This window comes from Lepisma saccharinum, chromosome 5 (assembly GCF_977018435.1).
Source record: "Lepisma saccharinum chromosome 5, izLepSacc3.1, whole genome shotgun sequence".
Classification (NCBI taxonomy): domain Eukaryota; kingdom Metazoa; phylum Arthropoda; class Insecta; order Zygentoma; family Lepismatidae; genus Lepisma; species Lepisma saccharinum.
In genome coordinates, this window is record NC_139233.1 from 37,504,559 (window position 1) to 37,526,425 (window position 21,867).

General features: G+C 38.3%; 1 protein-coding gene across 1 annotated transcript in view; it reads left to right on the top strand.

Annotated features, from left to right (window-relative positions):
- Nucleotides 1–17,382, top strand: part of LOC145987761 (phospholipase A1 2-like) — a 44,393-nt gene extending 27,011 nt beyond the window's left edge. Inside the window, exons 6-8 of the mRNA XM_083122435.1 lie at nt 2,539–2,722; nt 6,054–6,139; nt 15,696–17,382. Of these exons, the coding sequence (XP_082978561.1) occupies nt 2,539–2,722; nt 6,054–6,139; nt 15,696–15,745 (320 nt within the window). The 3' untranslated portion in view covers nt 15,746–17,382. The remainder of the gene's footprint in view (nt 1–2,538; nt 2,723–6,053; nt 6,140–15,695) is intronic.
- Nucleotides 17,383–21,867: the final 4,485 nt, after the last annotated feature.

Genomic DNA, 21,867 nt, shown 5'->3' on the forward strand with positions numbered 1-21,867 from the left:
TATAATTTATTAAAAAAATTGTTGATCTCAACCTTTTGATTGTTGACATGTAGTAACGACGAATAGCCGACCACATGTCAGAGAGGTTAGTACAGCCCACTACGACGCAAGGGTCCCTGGTTCGAATACTGGACTGGGCATGAGTGTTCTTTGTGAGTGTCCGTTCATCGATTTCATCATATCATCACTCACTCTCATCTTCGCGATTAGCCGAAAGTAGCAGAAAAGCTAAGTAAAATAAACCAAATCAGCCATGGGCCACCTTAGGAACTCTCTTCTGGAGCCACGTTTTCAAACAAAACTAGATATCTTTGCTTTGACACAAAAAAATTTTACAATGTTACTATATGATCAAGAAGAAAATTATATGAGTTTTCAGATATGTATAATACATGAATATTCGACACACACTTCTTACTTCACTAAAAATAACATCGATGACTAATCTGCCTGCTCCCCAATGCAATGGGTTACATAAAATGAGTGCTAGCAGCCCGAGACAGTTGCTTTTCTGCATATTGCAACTGAGTGTGGCCAGGTACATTGATGTAGTGCCATTTGTTAGGTGTTTTAAACACTAATATGATTTTCGTAAAGTGGGCCACCTTGCGAACACGGCCTACCTACCTTATTTGGAAAGGGAATAATTTTCATTTTACTTTCCACGTGAAAAGACACAGTGAACAGAATGACAATTTTCACCAATTGTTTTCCAGGGGGGTGCAAGTGCCCCCTACTCACCCCTCCCTACTTTAATAGACCCATGTATAAGCGAAAGCCAGTGCTGGTTCATTTTCCATGGAGTGAGTGTCAGGAATGTTCTATATATTTTCAAAAGAAATGTTTCACTTCTGCAATATCTGAAGTACGCTGTTTCTGTTCTAGTTTTCTAAGTTTGTTTATTGTTTAGACCAGTTCATATTAGCGTTCCATAAGTTTGGGGTCACTGAAAATTTTCCATGTTCACAATCTGTCTTGATAGGGAGAGAAATTGCATGATCAAAAAAAAAAAAGAAAGAAAGTTATGTTATCTTATCAGACACTGCAAAACAATTTGACTTAACAGGCATAACGTACCAAAAAAGAAAAGAGAGAAAGATAAAATACTGAGGAGTGACTGAAGCTCTTGTTAGTCTGTTACAATTTTGTCTTGCCCAACTACACTATGGCGGAGTCTTCTTTGCCAATTTGCCGTCATGAAATAGACAGGCAAAACTAGCCCAATGTTCTGAAATATGTTAATAATTGTAAACACGTAATCGTGTTATGATATTTATCAGTTTGGAAAACTGTGCTTGAATATTGATGCAAATGGGCTGAAACTGCTTAAGATTCTAAATTATGTATATTTTTCGTTTTCACCATCCTGTAGAAAAGTAATGAAATCTTGCAGTGTGAATGCAGTGATGTAAATAAGTTGTAATTTCATGAATCAGTGGTTTAAAAATGTTTTACGGTCTTTGAAAAGTGTTTTTTTAATTTAATTAGAAGAACGTATTTCTCTGTTCTAAATATACAGTATTAACCATACAAGAATATTCTCTTTAGTTCTGCGTTAAGAATATGAGTGTGTTCTGACAGACGTCGAATAGAAATTACTGCGTGAGACTGAAATAGATCCTACGTGCCAAAAGACCGCTTTTCAATTTGCATCAACAAAAGACAATCAATTTCCTGCTTTGTCTGACTATAAATTATGAAGATCAACTGGACGTGAACATCGCGACGGGAAATGAGCCAGTCTGTCGACTCCCCATCTCGAAATTGTCATCTTCCGTTTATTATTCTTTTTTTTAAAAAAGCAAAAAGTTGAACTGATAGATCTCAATTAATTATTATTCTCGCTTAATAACCACTCAGTAAATTGAGTGCAAGACGCAGGAAGCAGATCAGAATTTTGTGTGTGATATTTACCATTGGCCTATTCCAAGAAAGGGATTTTTGACGAGTTTTCAATATATATACAGAGTGGGCACAAAAAGTCGCTTTCCCCAATAAATGAAGAAATCCAATATGTGGGGAAAGCTAATTTGTGCCCACCCTGTATATATATATATATATATATATATATATATATATATATATATATATATGTGTGTGTGTGTGTGTGTGTGTGTGTGTGTGTGTGTGTGTGAGAGAGAGAGAGAGAGAGAGAGAGAGAGATCACGCAACGTAAACTTCATGACTAAAATTACCATCTAACTTTCCAATTTTTTTTTCTTGAGTGAGGTGTGTACAAGTTTTTAAAAGAGAGTAAGTATTCTCTGCAGTATATTAATGCAGTATATTCTCCATGGAATAGTAGTTGTGCTAGATACTCATCTGATATATCAAGTAGAAGTCTCTTCCTAAGGATATCATAATAACAATGTCATTTGATACTTCGACTTTTCAATTTTTTTTGTCAATGGTCTGACTCCTCTTACAAAAAGTTTCTAGTGACGCCCATGTACCTGAAGAAATTTATCTGTAACAACAATTAAAACTTTGATTCCTTGTGAAAAGTCAACAATACTGTTTTTCTTGGGTGATTTTCAGGCCACAACTTTCAAGACCCTAGGTGCTCCCACGTATCCTCCGTGTGCTACTACGTCAAGGCTCTCCGCAAAACCACACAAGCGCCTTTAGTTGGTAGGAGGATAGCTCAGAACAACTGCGATAATATGGAAGGGAAAACCTTCGAGGAAGGGACGGCTGTGTTTGGAGGAAGCTCATCCAACAGGTAAATATGGTTGAAGGTTTCAGCCAAAACAAATTTAACAATTTACGGTTAACATACCGACCTTCACTGAATGTACTCAAATGTCAACTCTCTTCCACGTAGAAAACTCCTGCCAGCATTTTTACACGTTAACGAGGCTCTGGCGCCTGACTCCCCTACCAAAATTTACCATCACTTCTTCGCGGAGAACAACGAGACGTAACCAGCTTACTGTGAGGGCGCAAAGACTTAGGATGAACCTTATATTAAGACGATGGGTGAAATATAATAAGCATCCAGGCTACCTGTCAGTCAACACTAAATACAATTTCCACTGATTTAGTTCCATACATGTAATTTACACTTACAAGGAAAACACGAAATTGGAAAATAACAATGTTAAGCTTAAAGACTTTTGTTCAGTTACCCTACAGAAATCTTCTTCTTCTTTTCTCTGACCCTATCAACTGTTAGTCGATTTCAGTCATATTGTTTGTTAGATCGTCAAATTACATCTTCTTACATATCCATAAAGAATCCATATAATGGGAGGAATGGGATCCGTGAGCAGGACAATTAGAGATGTACGAATTGGATCTCCATGGCGACGCAAACCATTATATAATTTGTCTCGTTCTCTGTCGAAATTAGGACATTGTAAAAAAAGATGTGTGGTATCTTGATTAATTTCTCCACATGTGAAGGCTTGTTTTGTTGTAATATGTAATCGTGCTAAATGTTCATTAGTGCGAACATGACCTGTACGTAGACGTATTATAAAAATAATAACTGATCTTGGAAGATTATATGAGTAGTACCAAGGTTTAGTTTGTGAATGTTCTGCAATCCACTTATATGTATTGCCCGGGGATTGAAATTGTTCTATAAACCACTGTTTCCATTTATCTTGAAGTTTATATTAACTCTTTTGAGTAGGTCCGTGTATGGAAGCCTCGCAAGTGAGGTAATTTCCGATTATCAAGTTCATTTCCCGTATTTACTTGGCGAGCCTTTACGTAACTAAACTGAACGTTGATAGTTCTTCCATTAGCATACTGGGTTTGTTGGATTATAAGGATGATAAGTAATGGATGTTTACAAATCTGAGGATATGAGGAACTCAGCGCCATTAATACGCTTAAAGCATCTGTTATGATAAGAATTTTTGTGTAATTATTATGGATAGCGTATGTGAGAGCTTTATATATTGCGTAAATTTCTACAGTGAAAATAGAAGTATCAGGTGATAAACGGAATTGTATGTTTATATTTCGATCTGAAATGAATATGCACAACCCACACCTAGGCGATCTTTGGATCCATCTGTATATATGATTAGGTGTGTTGGCCATTTCTCTTTATACATGATATGCCTTCCGAGATCCCTGAAATGGATGTTGCATTGAGTATGTAAGGGTATGTCTAATTGATAAATTAAAGGATGTTGGAAGGTGAAAGACTTTGCACGGGTTTCCGGGTCTATGTATTGGCAATATGCAAAATAGAAGAAAACATGTTTAGGATCTATAACTTTGGCTTCTGTCCATTGTTTTTGTATTTCGAACACTTTATTGAATGGATGCGTATGATTTTCCCACGTTTTGAGCAGACATTTTATTGTTAATTGGATCCATCTATGTGTCAAACTATTTTCTTTTGTTTTCCATATATACACTGACATTAGGACATGACTGCATGAGACCTAAGCAGGTCCTCAAAGCTTTTCTCTGTAGTATGTCTATTTTGTCTAAAAGATTGACTTTTGCACCCTCATAACTAAAGGCTGCATGCTCAAAGTTTGGCCGAAAACAATTCCTGTAAAATAGAAGTAAGATTTTGGGGTGGCCACCCCCATTTAATTGTTGTCATTCTACGGAGTATATTTATTATTTTATGGCCATTATTGATTAAATTCGTAATGTGTGTATTCCATGTGAATCGCCTGCCAAAATTTATACCTAAATATTTATGTTTTTCTAATACCATACGAAATCATATTTGAATCAGCTTACGTCATCCTCTCCACATAAACAACTAGTATCTCCCAGCAACCGGAATGAAACTTAAAGGGTAGTCAATAACCATTCAACAGAATTAAGTCATAACAGAATTGATATCAGAATATGACAAAAGCATTACTTTTAAATTTAACAATTTAAAAGTCGAATTACTGAATTAGGTGGGGACGTAACAGAGATAGCTTTATCTTGTCCATTTGATCCTTCATGTCTTGATTAGCGAAAATTGGCAGAAAAACGACGCAAAATAAACTAGACAAAATCAGTTCAATCGTCCTTGGCACAGTACTGTCTCATCTCATCTCATCTCGGTCTCGTCCTCCTTTGGTTCTCGAACTGACAGAAAGAAATAACATTTGGTGAGTTCAAGTGGCATGGACGGATCAACAACGAAAATACAAAGTTGATTGCCTTGGTGCTATCTCCTCTATGGGGAATAATCCTTGTGAACGTCGAATCTGACTGTCGGTCTCCCCCCCCCCCACGTGTGTGTGTGTGTGTCTAAGTGTGAAAACAACTGAAGGCTTGGTATAGTCAAAAGATAATTGTTGTTGCCATGAAATCACTAAAACATGCTCCAATATTCCAATAGGGTATATTTTAAATTTCCTTACGGTACACAAGGCAGATAATGGTAAACATCAAGAGGCAATACACATTGAAATGCTGTTTTTCAGATTAAAATGTAAGTTTTTATTTCCCTGACAGTTTCAGTTTTGACTGACTCTTCAACATTATTATAACGATGCCCATCAGATTTGCTACAAAAAGTTCAGGAGTCCCTTGGTAGTAAATTACTATATGCTGATTTCAGACTATACAACACAGCAACGTTTGTGATCATTTGACTCTATCTTAACATGTAATTGTGATAACTATTCTTTGTAAGAACGAACTCAATGTAAACAAGTTCACGTTGGTTCTGAGAAATCCTATTGCTTGATTCAATGTCAGCTGCACAGGAATGTTGCGTGTAGGAATTTAGTGCATGTGATAAAGCTACACCACAGTATACCTACTGCTATATTGAAATTGTGGAACCTTATATTATGAGCCGTACAGGTACGACCAATATAATCTTGTGAAAATAGCACCAGTGGAGGGGAACTACTTCTCAGAAGTCACGTTGTTGTTGTTGTTTTTGTTTACATTAACTTCGTTCTTCCAATGTTCCATCTTCGTACAGCTCCACATAATCGATCTCTTACTGTCACAGAGAAGATAATTACATAGTTCATGCAACGGCGATCCGGATTTTTGTACTTTATTCAGCTAAGCACACATATTCAAACCACTAATAGACATAATTTTAAAATACTGATTTTTTTTTTCAGAAATGAAGGCGTGTTCTACTTGGACATCGCAGATTTCGACCAAGAGTGCCTCATGTGTTCCGCGCACGGACCTAGTCCACTACCTGGTACGACACCAATTCTAATCCAGTGATTGTCGAACGTCACATTACACTGCTGATTGTTACTAAGGGTTTTAAATATATATACACGACTAGAAATATAAACCAGTGCACAGTGGTTCAGATGCACTGAAAACCTGCTCAAAATTCCTTTTTCGGTCTTTGACCTCTCTATCATTTTAGGAAAATAATTAAATATTGAACAATATTATGATATTTATAATGGTGATTGCCATCACAATATTCTAAACCACGTCTTATGTTGTATTCAGCATATTACATTTTCAGCCTGAATCGGTTTCAATGTCAGCCAGTGACCGACAGGATGTTTGAGGAGGTCTGACATTCTTTTGAAGGGCTTTTCTCTGACTGCTCTCGGCCATTGGTTGCCGGAGTGCAGAGATGACTGGATCGAAGGTAACGTGGAGCTGAAGCATTGCGTCCATCATTGATTTTTCTTCTTCCGAGAGCTGGTCCGAGCATGGTGTTCCAGATATTGCTTTATATGCTTGTGCTGGGCCTCTTGAGCCTCTTCCGACATATTTCCTATCGACAGAAGAGCAGCCTAAATAATCGCTGGGCGGTGGACAAGTGTTTTGTGAACTGAAGCTGGCATGTAGAACCAAGGATAGACCGATAGGTTCAGCTGAGTTTTCTTCTTGGTTCACATCTCCAATTTCTCCACGTCTAGGTCAGGTCCATAGGACAGTGCCTATACTATCACGGTATAACGTTGATTTCCGTTATATGCACCACTTCCTCGGGGTTCTGGAGAAAACCTTCTCTCAACATTTCCGTCGTTGGACGTCCCGCTGCTAGAAAAGCCAGCGATCAGCTAGCGCGGGAAGCGGGACAGGTTGTAACAAACGAGGTATACATGATCAAAAGTTGAAGAAACAAGACCTAATCCTTCGTCAACCTGCGTAGACACGCTCGGCGCCACTCGGTGCGTCCTCCACTTCGAGCGTTGGCGCGATTTTCTTCTAAGAAAACCACTGGCAACTGGCCTGTTGACACAGGCCGACATCACGTATCCACTTGCTCGGCTTTTGCGCGCCGCCTTGCCAACTGGCATAATGGGGACGCGCCTTAAAAAGTTGCTCTTTGGCAAACTGACCTTCATCGACGAGAATTTGTCGGCCGATCAGGCTTCAATGTAAACTACGACCCTCACAGAGAAGAATTAAGTTACATAAAAAATCAATGTGGAAATATAAAAACCACAGTTGTTAAAGACAGATGTTCAAGTATTTTACAATTATTTCTCTTGCAGTTTACGGCTATTGCAATAATCAAAACACAATTTTTGGTTGTAACTTTTCTGAAGAACACACGCTCCCTTCATCAGACATTTACTTTTAAATCTATTAATGATAAGTTATAACAATGGGAATTTAACAAAAACCTAAGAGAAGTAGTTATCTAATTAATCTTGCCAATAATATTACAATGTTCGAACATAGCAACTTAACTGTGAAACAAACCATCTGCTCTTGCTATGTTATTATTATTTTAAATGAGGATATTATCAAATTTTAATTATGGATCCCAAATATCATCAGGTAATTCAAAATCATTCATCATCATCTTCTCCCGAAACGTTAGAACAACAATTGTGTTTAGATGCTTGTAACAGCCGTAAACTACAAGAGAAATAATTCTACAATGCAAGCGATACATACACAAGAAAAATATTTTACAGTTGACGATGATAGGCCGCTGCAGATCGCTTGAACTCCGTGCTGGGGAAAGCCAAAGCCATGCAGCAAATTAAAATACGCAACGTGGCAACAGCGTTTACGTAAGCGCCTCTCTTCTGGCTTCCATTCTCTCCTCGCTGTCCAGCAGACGACTTTTTCCTCGTTTCTCATTGGCTCCGAAACTGTCGAGCGATCGCTAGCGCGGGAAACGGGACAGGTTCTAACAAACGCCGTATACCTATTGGAGTGGGCGGACTCGCAATTTATAGCATTATAGAAATATAAAACATATATAACTTGTCTTTTCATTCAATCTGTGTCATTTTGTTTATTGCGCACAGAATTCTGTTCAGTGGCTGAAAATATTTATACAGTTATCAAAGAAACATATTGTAACGAGTACCCGTGGGGTTCGTTTAAAACACCTGGCTATGTTTTCTTTTCTTTTTACAAGTGTTTAAAAGATTTAGAAAATTGAATAGTATATGGATGAAACAGATTTGTTCCGCACTTGACACACTGCACATAGTTGTTAATGTCAATATTTTGTTGCATTGATGATGAAATGTACTCGTATTTCAATAAACAGAGTAGCTAGCACGTGGATAGTGTGGAGTACTTTATCCTTCTCGAACAGCTTACACGTGAGATTTGAGAGTAGCGTAAATAGATATGTTAAGAAGTTAATCAAGTGTTTACTTTGTAACTAGAAACACAGTCCTTCCTTGGATGATTAACAAATTCGTTATTAATCATTATTCTTAGAAAGAAATCTTTTTAGCATTGTTTTAAACGTTTAATTTGTTTGAAACATGTTTTTTGTTCTTCATTAAAACATGTTTAAAACAAAAAAAAAATTTCTTTTTAAAAAAACACATATTTCGTCAACCATTTTCACGGAGTATTTCACTTGTGCTGCCAACAAGCCGTTGAACCAGACTGATGCGTTTCCACATCGCAGCCGCAGTGCTGTGGGGACGTTCATCGATATCGGCAAAGCAGTTCTGCTTTTGCACGCGGCCTTGGCAGCTGGCATAGTGGGGATGCGCCTTTAGATTCTTATTATAGCTGAAGCGACACAAGAGACGTGAAGAGAATATCTGTGTCTTGAAATCGGTCTTTCTTATACTGAGATATCCAATTTGTTCCGTCACAACCCTACTTAACAAGAAGAACCAAGATATTTTAAAGGCACTCTCAAAATCACTCTTTCTTTCACTTGGAGAGTATGGTCTAGCACTGACTGAAGGGGAACTTCAGCGACTGATTCAGTCACATGAATTGCTTCAGGACAGCACTTCTTGGTTTCCAGAACCTGTTTATACGAAAGGTATACGCTTTGTTGCAAGTTTGATCGAGCTGATAAATGCAAATAAGCAATTTTTCGGAAAAAATATGTGTCACGTACCCAATATCATTTTGAAACTTTTTATGAAAAGATGCAAGAACGGGCAAAAACTATTTTTGGATCTTGAAACTATAAACATTATGCTAACATAATATGATTTTATCTTACCTCCAGTCTGTCTCAATTGTTTTGTTCCTCTACGAGAAGTATCTGAAAGGGAAAAATTTAACCGTTTAGCATTCATTAACTTTAGGACTTGATTAAACTAGATTACAAACATAACCCTTAAAAATTAAAGCTTAAAAGCAATAAAAACTAAGTTTCAAACAGCAATCTGATAAATGTTTGTAAAGACATAAAACTAACTACATGAACATTTCCTTATTACAACTAACAAAGATCACATCGTTCCCACACTTCTAAAGGGTGTTGAAAATTCAACGTTACTTTTAATTTGCTAAATAAAAGCACAGAAGAATGGAAAAGTGAAAACTTTAATATTGGAATGAAAAGAACATATGTTCCGGTTAACAATGGAAGATGATGTCAGACAAGTGACCCTTTGGAATTCCGGCAAGCAATCAGTCTTTTATAGAACTTTTCAATGACATTTGCACTTAAACGCACGTCTATTGCTGGCGCAGCAGCAATAATGTTGTCTTTAAGGTCCTGCATTGTTTGTGGGTTGTTGTCAAACACTTGTTCTTTCAAATAACCACACAGAAAAAAATCTAGGGGTGTCAGATCACATGATCTAGGCGGCCAGTTGTTGTTCCCTCCCCTGCGTGAAATTATACGCCCCCCCAAAATTTTCGCGCAAAAGATCAATTGTTGCGGTCGCACTGTGACAAGTGGCACCGTCTTGTTGGAACCATATGGTGAAGACATCCATGGCTTCCAATGCATTCCACAAAAAGTGTGTAATCATCGCTCGATATCGAGTTCCATTGACAGTAGCACTAATCAAAGAAATATGGACCAATCACACCCTCTGCCCACAACCCACACCACACTGTTACCTTTTCTGGATGCATTGGTTTCTGGAATACTCCTTGTGGATTTTCTGTACCCCATATCCGGCAGTTTTGTTTGTTAACATATCCACCCAGGTGGAAATGGGTCTCGTCAGTGAAGATGATTTTGTTGAAAAATTCACCATTGTCCTCTTTTTGCCCTAGGGGCCAATCCACGAATTCACGACGTAGTGTGTGATCATTTGGTTTCAACTCTTGAGTTAACTGTATTTTGTACGCCTTTAAATGCAAATCTTTGTGTAAAATGTTGAATAAGGTGGTTTTTTAATGTCCGTTTGCTGTGAACGGCGACGAATTGATGTGTTTGGGTCCTCTTGAACACTTGCACTCACGGCTGCGATATTTTCCAGGGAGCGACCACGACGACGGTGTACTGGACTAACTTCATCCCTCACTGAACCACTTTCTTCAAACTTGGCACAGATTCTCTTGATTTCCATGTTTGACTGACAACTTTGTCTTCCATATTTGGTACGGAATTTACGACCAACTTCTGCACAGCTTTCCCCACATTTGTAATACTGTTTCACTATGAAGACACGTTGTTCAATGGTGTAGCGTTGCATTTTCACTCACCACAAGATACCTCCTTCCCAACTCACACATCTTCTTGCTGCTTCTCCTACAAAAAAAGAGAAAAACAGGTACAATTAAAAGTAACATTGAAATTTGAACACCCTTTAGCTTCCCCAGCGGACTGAAGGAGACATTTATCTGGTAGTTTTCAACAGATTGATTAATTTAGTTTATTTTACTTCGCGTTTTGTGCTTCTTGGCTAACTTGCGAAGATGGGGATGAGTGATGAAATGATGAAATTGATGAATAGACATTCACAAACAACCAAGCCCGAGCGGAATTCGAACCCGGGACCCTTGGCATCGCAGCGAGTTTTCAATAGAATTAACCTTCTGTTCTAATTACAAGAGTGCCGAACCCTTTTTCAAAACATAAGTTTTTGGGGGTTTGACCAGGTTTTCCATTTACTTGGACCACTGTGCAGTGGTTTTGTGGTTGTTGAGCAATATACAGCATAAGCTGCCTAGAGGGGAGTTGTTCATAAGGCATACTGCGTCATTGGATTTCGGGGGGGGGGGTGAGGAAGAGGACAAAGAACAGAACTTTAATCATAGAGGTACAGTCGTACCAAGAAGAGAAACAGCGCTGCCAACGCGCGAACTAAAGTGAACAATAATTTGTTTTCCTTCTTGCAGTCACCGCAGACGATTATGTTCCCCTTCGATTGTGCCCGAGTGCCCTGCTGTTCCCTCCCTTGCTTCGTTGTTACAAAAAGTCAGCCACATTAATATTATGTCTCTACTTTCTCTGCGTACGATTATCATGCAAACATTTGTCATTGAATATAAGTAACAACAAGGTGTTGAAGAACGCTGAATATTTGGGCAACGCAGGTGCCGGATTACATAGGAAGCAGCTGATTGCATCACCTATGCTCCTTTGGTTCGCATAGATGTGAAAATTCGTCGACATCGGCAGAGTGTTTTCTCTTTTTGGTACATCAAAATAATACATAGTTTTATAGTTTATCTACCACTTCTGTTCACTTCGCACAAATATTTCTGTAGGGATTTATTTTTTTAATTAAATACTAAAAATCCTCATTTCTCTTCGAGAAAGTATTGACATCATATTAAAGTAGTATTATAGTCAGTTTGCAGAGAAATAGATCCAATTTTTTCACAATACTTAAAAATATGACAGTAAACTAAAAATGTACATTCCAGGGCGTCTGTGTTAATTACATTAATGCCTTCGTGATGATGTGGTGGCGGAGAGTACGACCGTGGCTTAAATTCCACGTAAAATAGCATAATTAGCGTAAGCAGAGCTTAATATTATCATTATCATGAATTTTGACCAAAGCATGAAGACCTTAGCTCAAGTTGGCATGTGCAACTTTTTATGGAGTGCGTTAAAACTGCAAAAACAAGTGATGTGAACGACACAGGGAATAGTCCCAGGAGGTTCATTGTCAATGTTTAACCTCGGTGTGTTAAAGTAGCACATATAAATATGTAATCAGCACCACATTAACACCACTTTGGTCAATCATTGTCCGAAATCTGGTGTGGACCTCCTGAGACAATTGCCAGTGTCGCTTTAACACCAGTGTTTTTCAATGTAGATTTCTGGGAGATGGTGTATGACAAAACATAACACGTTACTTCCAACCAGCGGCGTATCCAGGAGAGGTTATCAGGAGTTGAAGTCCCCCTCTGCTTTGGAATGAACGAATTAATTAATTAGAATTTTTTGTGCATCGGCGCATATGAGAATTTGCACCCTGCAAAAATTACGACGAAAATACTTTGATCTAAAAACCCTCCTTACTTGAAGTTAAAAAATGGATGCATCTTGAGAAAAGTTAAAAGTGCAAAGTTGTAAAGAGAACTGCACAGGGCGTACATTACGCGTAAAAAAAGGTAAGGAGGGGCTAAAAACTTCCTCAGAAACAGTGTAGCCTACTAGGTCCGCTTTTCTAAAAAAGCTAAAAAAGTATTAAAACGCTGTCCTCATCTCCTAACATAATGCATCATATTGATTGATGCACCAGAATGCATCGATTGATGCACTAAAGTGCGTTTTATGGCTTCTTCAAACCATCAGATTCACATTTGATGCATTTGGGTGCGTTCTTGTGTGTCGTGAAAGAAACACCAAAGTGCATCATTTGATTCAAGTGAGGATTTATTTCAGCCGAGATGCACCTTAATGCATCAGTTGATGTGCCTTGATGCACCTTCCTGCATCCTTTTGGATGATGCATTCTGGTGCATCAAAACGCATCAACTGATGCATTGAAGTGCCTATCGACTGAAATAAATCCTCACTTGAATCAATTGATGCACTTTGGTGTTTCTTTCACGACACACAAGAATGCACCCAAATGCATCAAATGTGAATCTGATGGTTTGAAGAGGCCATAAAACACACTTAGTGCATCAATCGATCCATTTTGGTGCATCAGTCGATATTATGCATTTAGTTCTCTGAGTGTTGGTGAGACGACTGAGTCCAATTCGAAGTAGTTAAAATGACTTCTCGACGGGAGGAATGGTACGAGGAAGGGCATGCACCTATGGTGGCCTTGATAGGGCGAAGCTTGTTAACCGTTACTACATCCCACTCTTCCTGCCAAGTAACAAGAGGGGAACAACGACACATATTCCGCACGCTCCTGGCTTCCTCAAATACACGTGGGTTGGAGGTCAGTAAAATCTAGCATAAATTGTACAGTCAGCGGCAATAAAAATGGGACACCTAGATCCTGAAATGCTCGATTCCCTGCAAGGCGTTGTGTGTGTTGCCTAACTCAACGGCGATAAGTGGATTTTAATAGCAAATTTTCAATGTAACTTCTGCCACCGCCGTAGAGTTATGCAACACGCATAACACTTTGCAGGAAAGCGAGCCTTTCAAGACGTAGGTGTCCCATTTTCATTGCCGGTTCCTGTGTATGCCCAGCATGGGGATATAGGAGGCTACATCTCCTCTTCAACCAACGGTTTCCTTTTTTAAAATTAGTGTAAATATGAGAACATAACCTTGACAATATAAAAGTAATATTACGGTTTCCGCATAACAAAAATAAATGTGCACAGAAAGAAATGAGTGCTAATTATTTCTCTTCATACAATTACAACATAAGAAGCTTACAATTTTCACTGAAACCATCTTCATTTTAATACCTGAATTTCAATGTAGCTGTACGAATATGTGTAAAATCTAGCAACCAAGACACTCCTCAAACATGTCATCTGTTTTCACGTAGTATACGCCTTCAAGGCTGTAAAAGATGAAAAGCAAGTTATCAACGTGTAGAAAAGCTCCTCTGTTATTAACTGTATTAAACATTGTACCATTGTGGTTGCATCAGAATTGCTATGTGCAAGCTTCAGTTGCCGAGTAATATGAGGATTGGACAGAGGAGCGTACTGGCTACCTGTGCTTACTCTGGGTTCCATCTAATGATAACATTTTGGGGCCCATTTTGCCTAGACAAGAAGTATGTCATTTTTTAAGTCCACTTATACATAAATATCTTAATCGGGACTGGACCTTCAGTTTAAAGTGGAATTCGAACCATTGTGCAATGGAACTTTGACGTTAGTGAAAGGAGCGAATCTTTCCAAAGATTGATTGATTGATTTGGTTTATTTTACTTCGCGTTTTGTGCCTCTTGGCTAATTTGCGAAGATGGGGATGAGTGATGAAATGATGAAATTGGACATGGACATTCACAAACAACCAAGCCCGAGTGGGATTCGAACCCGGGACCATTGGCGTCGCAGTGCGATGTGCTAACCACTCTTTCCAAAGAAGTTGTAACAAAAATCACTACATTATTCTTGATGCAAGAATAACATTCTGCCGTCTTTCCACCACTGTCGCTAAAAAAATGGTTAGCCTACAAGTGTTTAGTCAGACCGATTCAATCCACTCATTCGAGATGCAGTATACTGAAGTTTGGTTGAAAATGAACCAATTAATTTCAAGTTTATTCAATTTGTCACGCCGCTACGCTGTGAAATGTTAGATCTGATTGGTTCCTTATTCAAGGGGCATCTGTCGCACGTTTTATTTGGGTATGAAAGTTAACTAGGGATAGTAAGACAGACAAGTGTTTAATAATGAAAATATACAGGTGCGTATGAAACTTTATAACCACCTGCTCGATTTCTGAGAAGGTTCTCCTCATAATGACATTAAAATATTAGTCTTTTCATGTAAAATTGAATACGTGCTCCAAAAAAAAATGTTCATTTCTTTCATTGTTTTCTAACGTCAGACAATTATCTGGCACGAAATGTAGGACTAGGATTTGTCATTGAAGTAAGGGTTAACCTGGTTAATAATCGGGTTAATAACTTAAATTGGCAACAGATGAATAACAAATATGATAGTCTTAAGTATTTCAAAGAAGTAAATTAGACGTTCTTTTATGGTTCAACAGAAAATAAGTACAAAACATTAATAATGTACATTTTCTAAGTTGAGAAATTGATTTCACAGATATTACTATTTTACAATGAGGCTTTAGTTTCATAATTTTGTAATATTGCAGTGTTTTGCGATTCAGAAAATATTGATCATTTTAAATTTCGCTGTACTAATGATACAACATTTCCATAAACATATACAGAGCACATAATTATTTCTACCAATTTATACTAAAATATACATATAACATTAAGGATTCCATACTAAGGGAATCATGAATGTTTTATATTGTGCGATGTAATTAAAAAAGCAAAAATAATCAGAATCATCAAAGTGCAAGTAGGAGAAGGAAAATGTTTCCGCTAGCTGATTCGACAATGCAACTTTTAGATTACAAAGCAAAACCTTTACTAAATTTACAACAGGGAGTCGAAGTTACGATTCGTATGCATTATATTGTTTTTAGGTTTTAACTAAGATTGATAACATACTAATTTAACAACTTATAATTCCTTTTCAGTTCCTTCGCCTTCAGATACGAAACTCCCCTTTGCACGATCATTGCTCTAACGTGTGATACTAATTGTATAAAATAGATGCACAGAACATTAAATTTGCACATCTGTAATACTGAAGCGTTGTCTCGCACTACACATTAGAAAATTTGCATTTTTATCTGAAAATCAGCAATTGTAAACCTCTTTAAGTGAAAAACTGCAATGAATCTTAGTAATTATGAACCTTATATACACTAACATATCAAGATAAGCCTACCGGCACTAAGCATTTCTCGAGTTCAAATTTTTACTTCGTGTTCTTTTCCTCTTGATGATGGCATTAAGTTCACACGGTCCCACTTGACGTCATCAGATCGTACGCATTTTGAGTAAACGACGACTCAATCTTACATGTATTCTAATGACCTCGTTATTCACTTTTCTGGAATCATTGAAGTCTCACTTCTTCAGCGAGGGTGGTGAATTGTTTATTACTTAATTTGAGCACTAATTTATTGCAGGTCGTGTGTTGGAATTGAAAAAATAGTTCTTGCGTTACAAGATTAAAAATTTTTGTACCTTTCATGTTTAAAAAGTAAGACAGGAAGCGGAATGAGAAACGCTTGTCATTTTCTAACATGGGTCAGGATGTGATGATTGCTGATGGGACTATAATGGAAGCTAGACATAGTGAAATAAATGCTACCAGGAACGGAAATAAAAAAAAGTTAAAAGGCTAATAAAAGATCAGTTTCATTCAAAATAGGATTATCTAATGAAAAGTATACGGGGAATTATAGGGTGAAAAACCCAAACAATCCTAAAGTAAGTTTAAGTACAAAGGTTGGTGTCGTCAAACATAACAGTGATGCATACTACATGTCTTTAGGTAGGACATCAAGGCCCATGGACAAGTACATTTCCTAGAACACAAAACTTCAATGCAGTAAAATTAGACTATATCCTATGTAAGGAGAAAATAGATGTTCAATTCGTTTAACAAAGTCGTGTGAAGCTGGTAAAGTTGTCTTTTTCGGACAACATATAGTGCAATCAATTTTGTTAAAAAGAATTCATCAAGAAAAAACACCATTTAGCAGCAATAACCCCAAAAGGCGTGTTAGTCAGAGAAGGATAAGTCTATTGTGTACCAACTACCAGAGGATGAGATAATTGAATATATCATATCTAGAATACCAATAATAGCAGTAACAAGAATGAAGATTTTTCAGTGACGAGGGGGAAGTACATCAAGAATCAGCTATAAGTTCTAGTCATACTATAATTTATAACTTATCATTATTGATTTAAAATACATATTTTAAAATTTCCAAATTGCGACTGTGGTAATTCAATGGTTGGTGCTCATCACTTTATTTTGAAATGTCATATTCGTGCAGAGAAACGAATGATTTTATACAAAGCATTATCCAAAATTAATATATTTTTTCCCCAAAAAATGAACTTCATTTCTGTGAGCACCAGATATTTGCATTGGATAAGATACTTGTTTTTTTTTCATGCAAGTTAATATGAAATTGTAAATGAATGAGTGAATATATTTGTATGCAAAAACGTTATTTAAGAATGTATTTGAATTTTATGTATAGAATTTTACACCAAAAGTGTATCTTTATGTATTCAAATTGTATACAGAACCAAAACAATGTAAATAAAATTTTGTTGTTGATGAGGGAATTATTCAATCGAGTTCCTGATTTTGGATTATTAACTTAGGAAAGATAGAATTTCTACAGGTGGATGACCCCACATGGACGCCTATAGCTTTCTGAAGAATATTGGTATAATTTTAGCAGTATTCACTCGATAATTTTCCACAAAGGCGTAAGTTACGTTCAATTAAACTCGGAAAATATGAAATTAAATAATGATTCAGAACTGTCGCTTCAGACAAATTCGTAAGTGCTGCTAAGTAACATTGCGCGAATATTCTCAAACGCATAAACGTGTCCCACAGGCCAACCTATTGGTATATACCTTGGTTTTCAGGATCAATTGAGGAATGAATGATTATTTTATGATATTTCGATTAATGTTAACGTTTGCATATCTATGATCATAGAAATATCCCATGGCTGCTGTGTTGTTGGGATCGCTGGGTGGATTGGGATCTGTTCTTGTCCCAAAGCAGAGTTTGCAGGTAGAAGCAGACGGACTGTCTGTGCGAGCACAACATCGCTTCGTTCTCTGTAAAGAGAAAACCAAAAAGGCATTAGCTGCATATGAAAAAGATACTGCATTTCTCTACAGGACGCATACACACGAACACATGTAGTGTTACAAGTGATTCCGAAAGTGGGTATCACCGAAATTCTGGACACTCCTCAACAAATGATTGTTTTAGATCTACTCTGTGCTCGTATGTAGCTACTCGGGATCGGACCTACAGTTTAAACTGGAATCCAAACCACTATGTAATGTGCCTTCAGTGCGGTGAAAGGAAAGTCAGATACAGAGAAACATGAAGGAAACGTAAGATAAACGAAAAATAGAGAAGCAGAGGTAGAAACTGGGAGAAAAAGAAGAGCAAGCTAAAGAGATAAATTTGTTAATTAGAGTCGTTTATCTTTCAGTTTTGGATAATCGTAACGATGGGTGATGATATGATGAAATTAATGAAGGTACACTCACAAGGAACATCCTTGTCTAGGCCGGGATTCGAACCCGGGATCCCTAGCATCGTATCGCGTTGTGCTAACTACTCCGCCACGGGTGTCGGCTGTAAAGAGAGAATGTAAGCGATATAGGGTAAAAGGGGAAGAGAGGAAGGATCTTCGCACCATAACAACCGAAAGAGATCCAATTTGACAATTGTTCGTCCACCCCTGAGATCAACAACATTGACGACTCCACGGTGCCCCCTGGAATGGATAGTTCAAGTTTAATTCCACTTCAGTCTCCACGAGTTATACTTCTGGTCTACTTGCTTCAACATAGTCAAGCTTGAACTTGTGGACAATTTATACCTTCCGTAGTTGGATCAAAATCAGGGCCCCTTGATTACGAGTCAAAATCATAAGCCATTACAGTATCAGGGAGACCCATGGAACTTCTTCATATTTATTAACTCTGTGTTATTCTAATACATGCTTCCCAAGTTCGATTCCATCTGGAAGCACATTTCAGTGGTTTAGTAGGTTGAGTATCGCAAAAAAAATATAGATCCCAAATCAATTGGCCTCTCTGTAAAGCTTTCACCGTCAAAATTCGTATGCCGGTAAATATGGAAAGCACTTTTCAAAATCGCGAACTTAGGAAATGTAATCTCCTTATATATATTTCATATTGGTACATAGCCGACCTCTGTGGCGGAGTGGATAGCACTGCACGCTGCAACGCCAGGGGTCCTGCTTTCGAATCCCAGCCTGGGCATGGATGTTCTTCTCGAGTGTACTTTCGTCAGCCTCACATCATCACTCATGCTCATCTTCTCGATTAGTCAAAAGTGGCAGAAAACGAAGTAAAATAAACAAAATTAATCAAATATATACAAACGAGATGATGAATGATGAAATTCCAAATCTAAAAATTATCTATTCGAATATTGTCAATTGCTCCTGTGCCACCCCTATGGCGAGTGGTAGCGTCGTCGCCTTGTAATCAAGGGCTCCTGGGTTCAATTCCGCTGTCGGCACACAGTGGTTTGGATCCCACTTTAAAATGTAGGTTCAGTCCCGATTAGCCTTTCTGTGCATGAAAAGCCATTGGGAATTGGTGTCAGCAGTTCAAGGCCGGTCGCACCAGTGTCACGGACAAGGAGCGGTCCGGACGACCTGTGAACGTGTCAAAAAAATCGGTCGGTAAGGCTGAGAAATCAAGGAACATCCACCATACAGTCCAGATCTGGCGCCCTCTGATTATCACCTCTTCGGCCCTATGAAGAAGGCATTGTCTGGCGAGCACTTCTCGTCTCATCCTGAAGTGCAACATGCTGTGCGGCAGTGGTTGCAGCAGCAGCCGACGACGTTCTATGCCACTAGCACTTCCAAATTGGTGTCACGGTGGGGAAAATGCATTCCGTCGGTGGTGAATATGTAGAAAAATAAGTAACGAACTGCTACTCCTGCACACCTATTGTCGTCTTGTTTCACCAATAAATTGCTGTGAAAAAAAATCATGGAACCGACTTATTGATTTGCCCTCGTACAATAACTGATATAAAAAAGCAATCCATGTAATTTCCTGTAATGCTTTTGATGCAGTGATGATGAAACACATGTAATATCTATGTTAAAGACTTGACAGGGTTACTACAGGGTAGCACGGACCCGACTGACTCATTTCAAATTTGAAATCCGCGCCGGCGCGATATATTGCTCTGGTTGGCGGGAAGGGGAACGGTAGAAGAAGGGAGCCATTTCAGGTAGTCAGTTGCAAGGGAGCGTTGAAAAATGCAACAACGTGTTACCTGTGTTCGTAGTTATTTCGAAATGTAGCCTGTGACAGAAGTCCAGCGTGTCTTTAGACGACACATCAATATTGATCGACATTGACACATACCGTCTCGGAATAACATATTGACTTGGGTGAAGAAATTTGAAGAAACGTATCATAAACTAAAATAAGCCATTGCTGACCAAGTTGCGACTATTGATGAGGACCTAAGGAAGCGCGTGTGCGGCAACTTCCAAACACGCTTGCAACAGCATTGACGTAAGCGGAGGCCACATGCCTGTTGTAGCTCTTTTTTTAAAAAAATAATCTTATAATCTGTAAGTAATCAATAGCATACTTGGACGTGTTTATAGACGGTTTCGCTTATTTTTCCCTGTTTCCATATGACCATTTGAAGTGTGTCAGTTGGCTCCTTATCACTCTGTATTATGTAGTTGGTATGATTGCAAACAGCATAATTACATTCACCGGATTTGTGGATTATTTCTATAAGTAATAAAGATGTGGTTTACGCGGAAATTCAAGATTAGAGAAACATATCCACAGAATGTACCTATACAGTCTGCTTTTCGACAATATTATGAAAATATTCTAAAAATAATATTTATTTTATAAGGTTTAGAGTTTCCTTGCCGACATATTTGCGCAAGGTTCTAGGTTCACGTTTATTCTGCCATCTAGTTCATCAAATCACAATCTGCCGTGATTGACTTATCAAACACAATATTTCGATCATTGCAGATGAAATTCGTTGTACGGGGCGGTCAGAATGAAAGTTCCTCTATTCAGAGTCCTGTGGAGTAGTTCAAATTTTCACCACAAGATGGAAATTCGGCGCTTAAAATTAAAATTCCCCTAATTAGAACTCTGGAGCCCGTTCTTTGTAGGTAACGGATTGCGGTGAAACTTGGTATAGAGGCTAAGGAGACCATGGGCAAGCGCATGCTAATGAAAAAAAAAAATGTTCAAATTTCCATCACCAGGTGGAAATGTGGCGCTGAAATGACAACATCCAGAAATCGGACGTGCAACGCTTATTTTTAGTTTGTCAGTATAGAAGTGTGCAATATGCGCGCCGTCAATGTGAATGACCAAGACAGCGTGATCAATGATCCAACTGGAGGATGTTGTTCACTGTGCACCAATTTCAGCGCCACATTTCCACCTGGCGGTAAAAATTTGGACTGCTTTTTCTACCGTCAGCATTCGCTTCCTCATGGTCTCCATAATAACAAGTTTCGCCGCAACCAAATGCTTCGAACGGGCTCCTGAGGGCTCTGAGTTGGGGTACAATTTGTGCTAACTACGCAAGCAGCATATGACTTGCCCTTCTGCGCATGCGACTGAACAGCAAATGAGCTGTGTTATCTTCAACATGACAATCCAGACTCTCTCATCTGCGCGTAAGATATGAGCAGGATGATCCGAATATAAAACAGTTCTAGAAACTTATCTTTGCATTTCTTCTGTGCATGCCCACCGTTGACACAGAACTGGAGCTTCCCCGTCCTCATTGAGCAGAAGATTCCTAGCTCGTCGCACATGGGGACGACGGTTTGCACGGAGCAAGCGTCTTTTGGATCCAACACGTAACTGTCGTTTATATAACTGCCGGCTTGGATACACTCTCCGCTTTCATTCCTGAATCCAGATCTGTAGCAAATAAACAAAACATTTAGGAGCGCTATATTCTGAAGAGAAAGATTCACAATTCTTTAAGTTTCGAAGAGTCACTACTTTCTGGAACACGAAATAAGGCGGCTGGCAGATCTGCGCTCT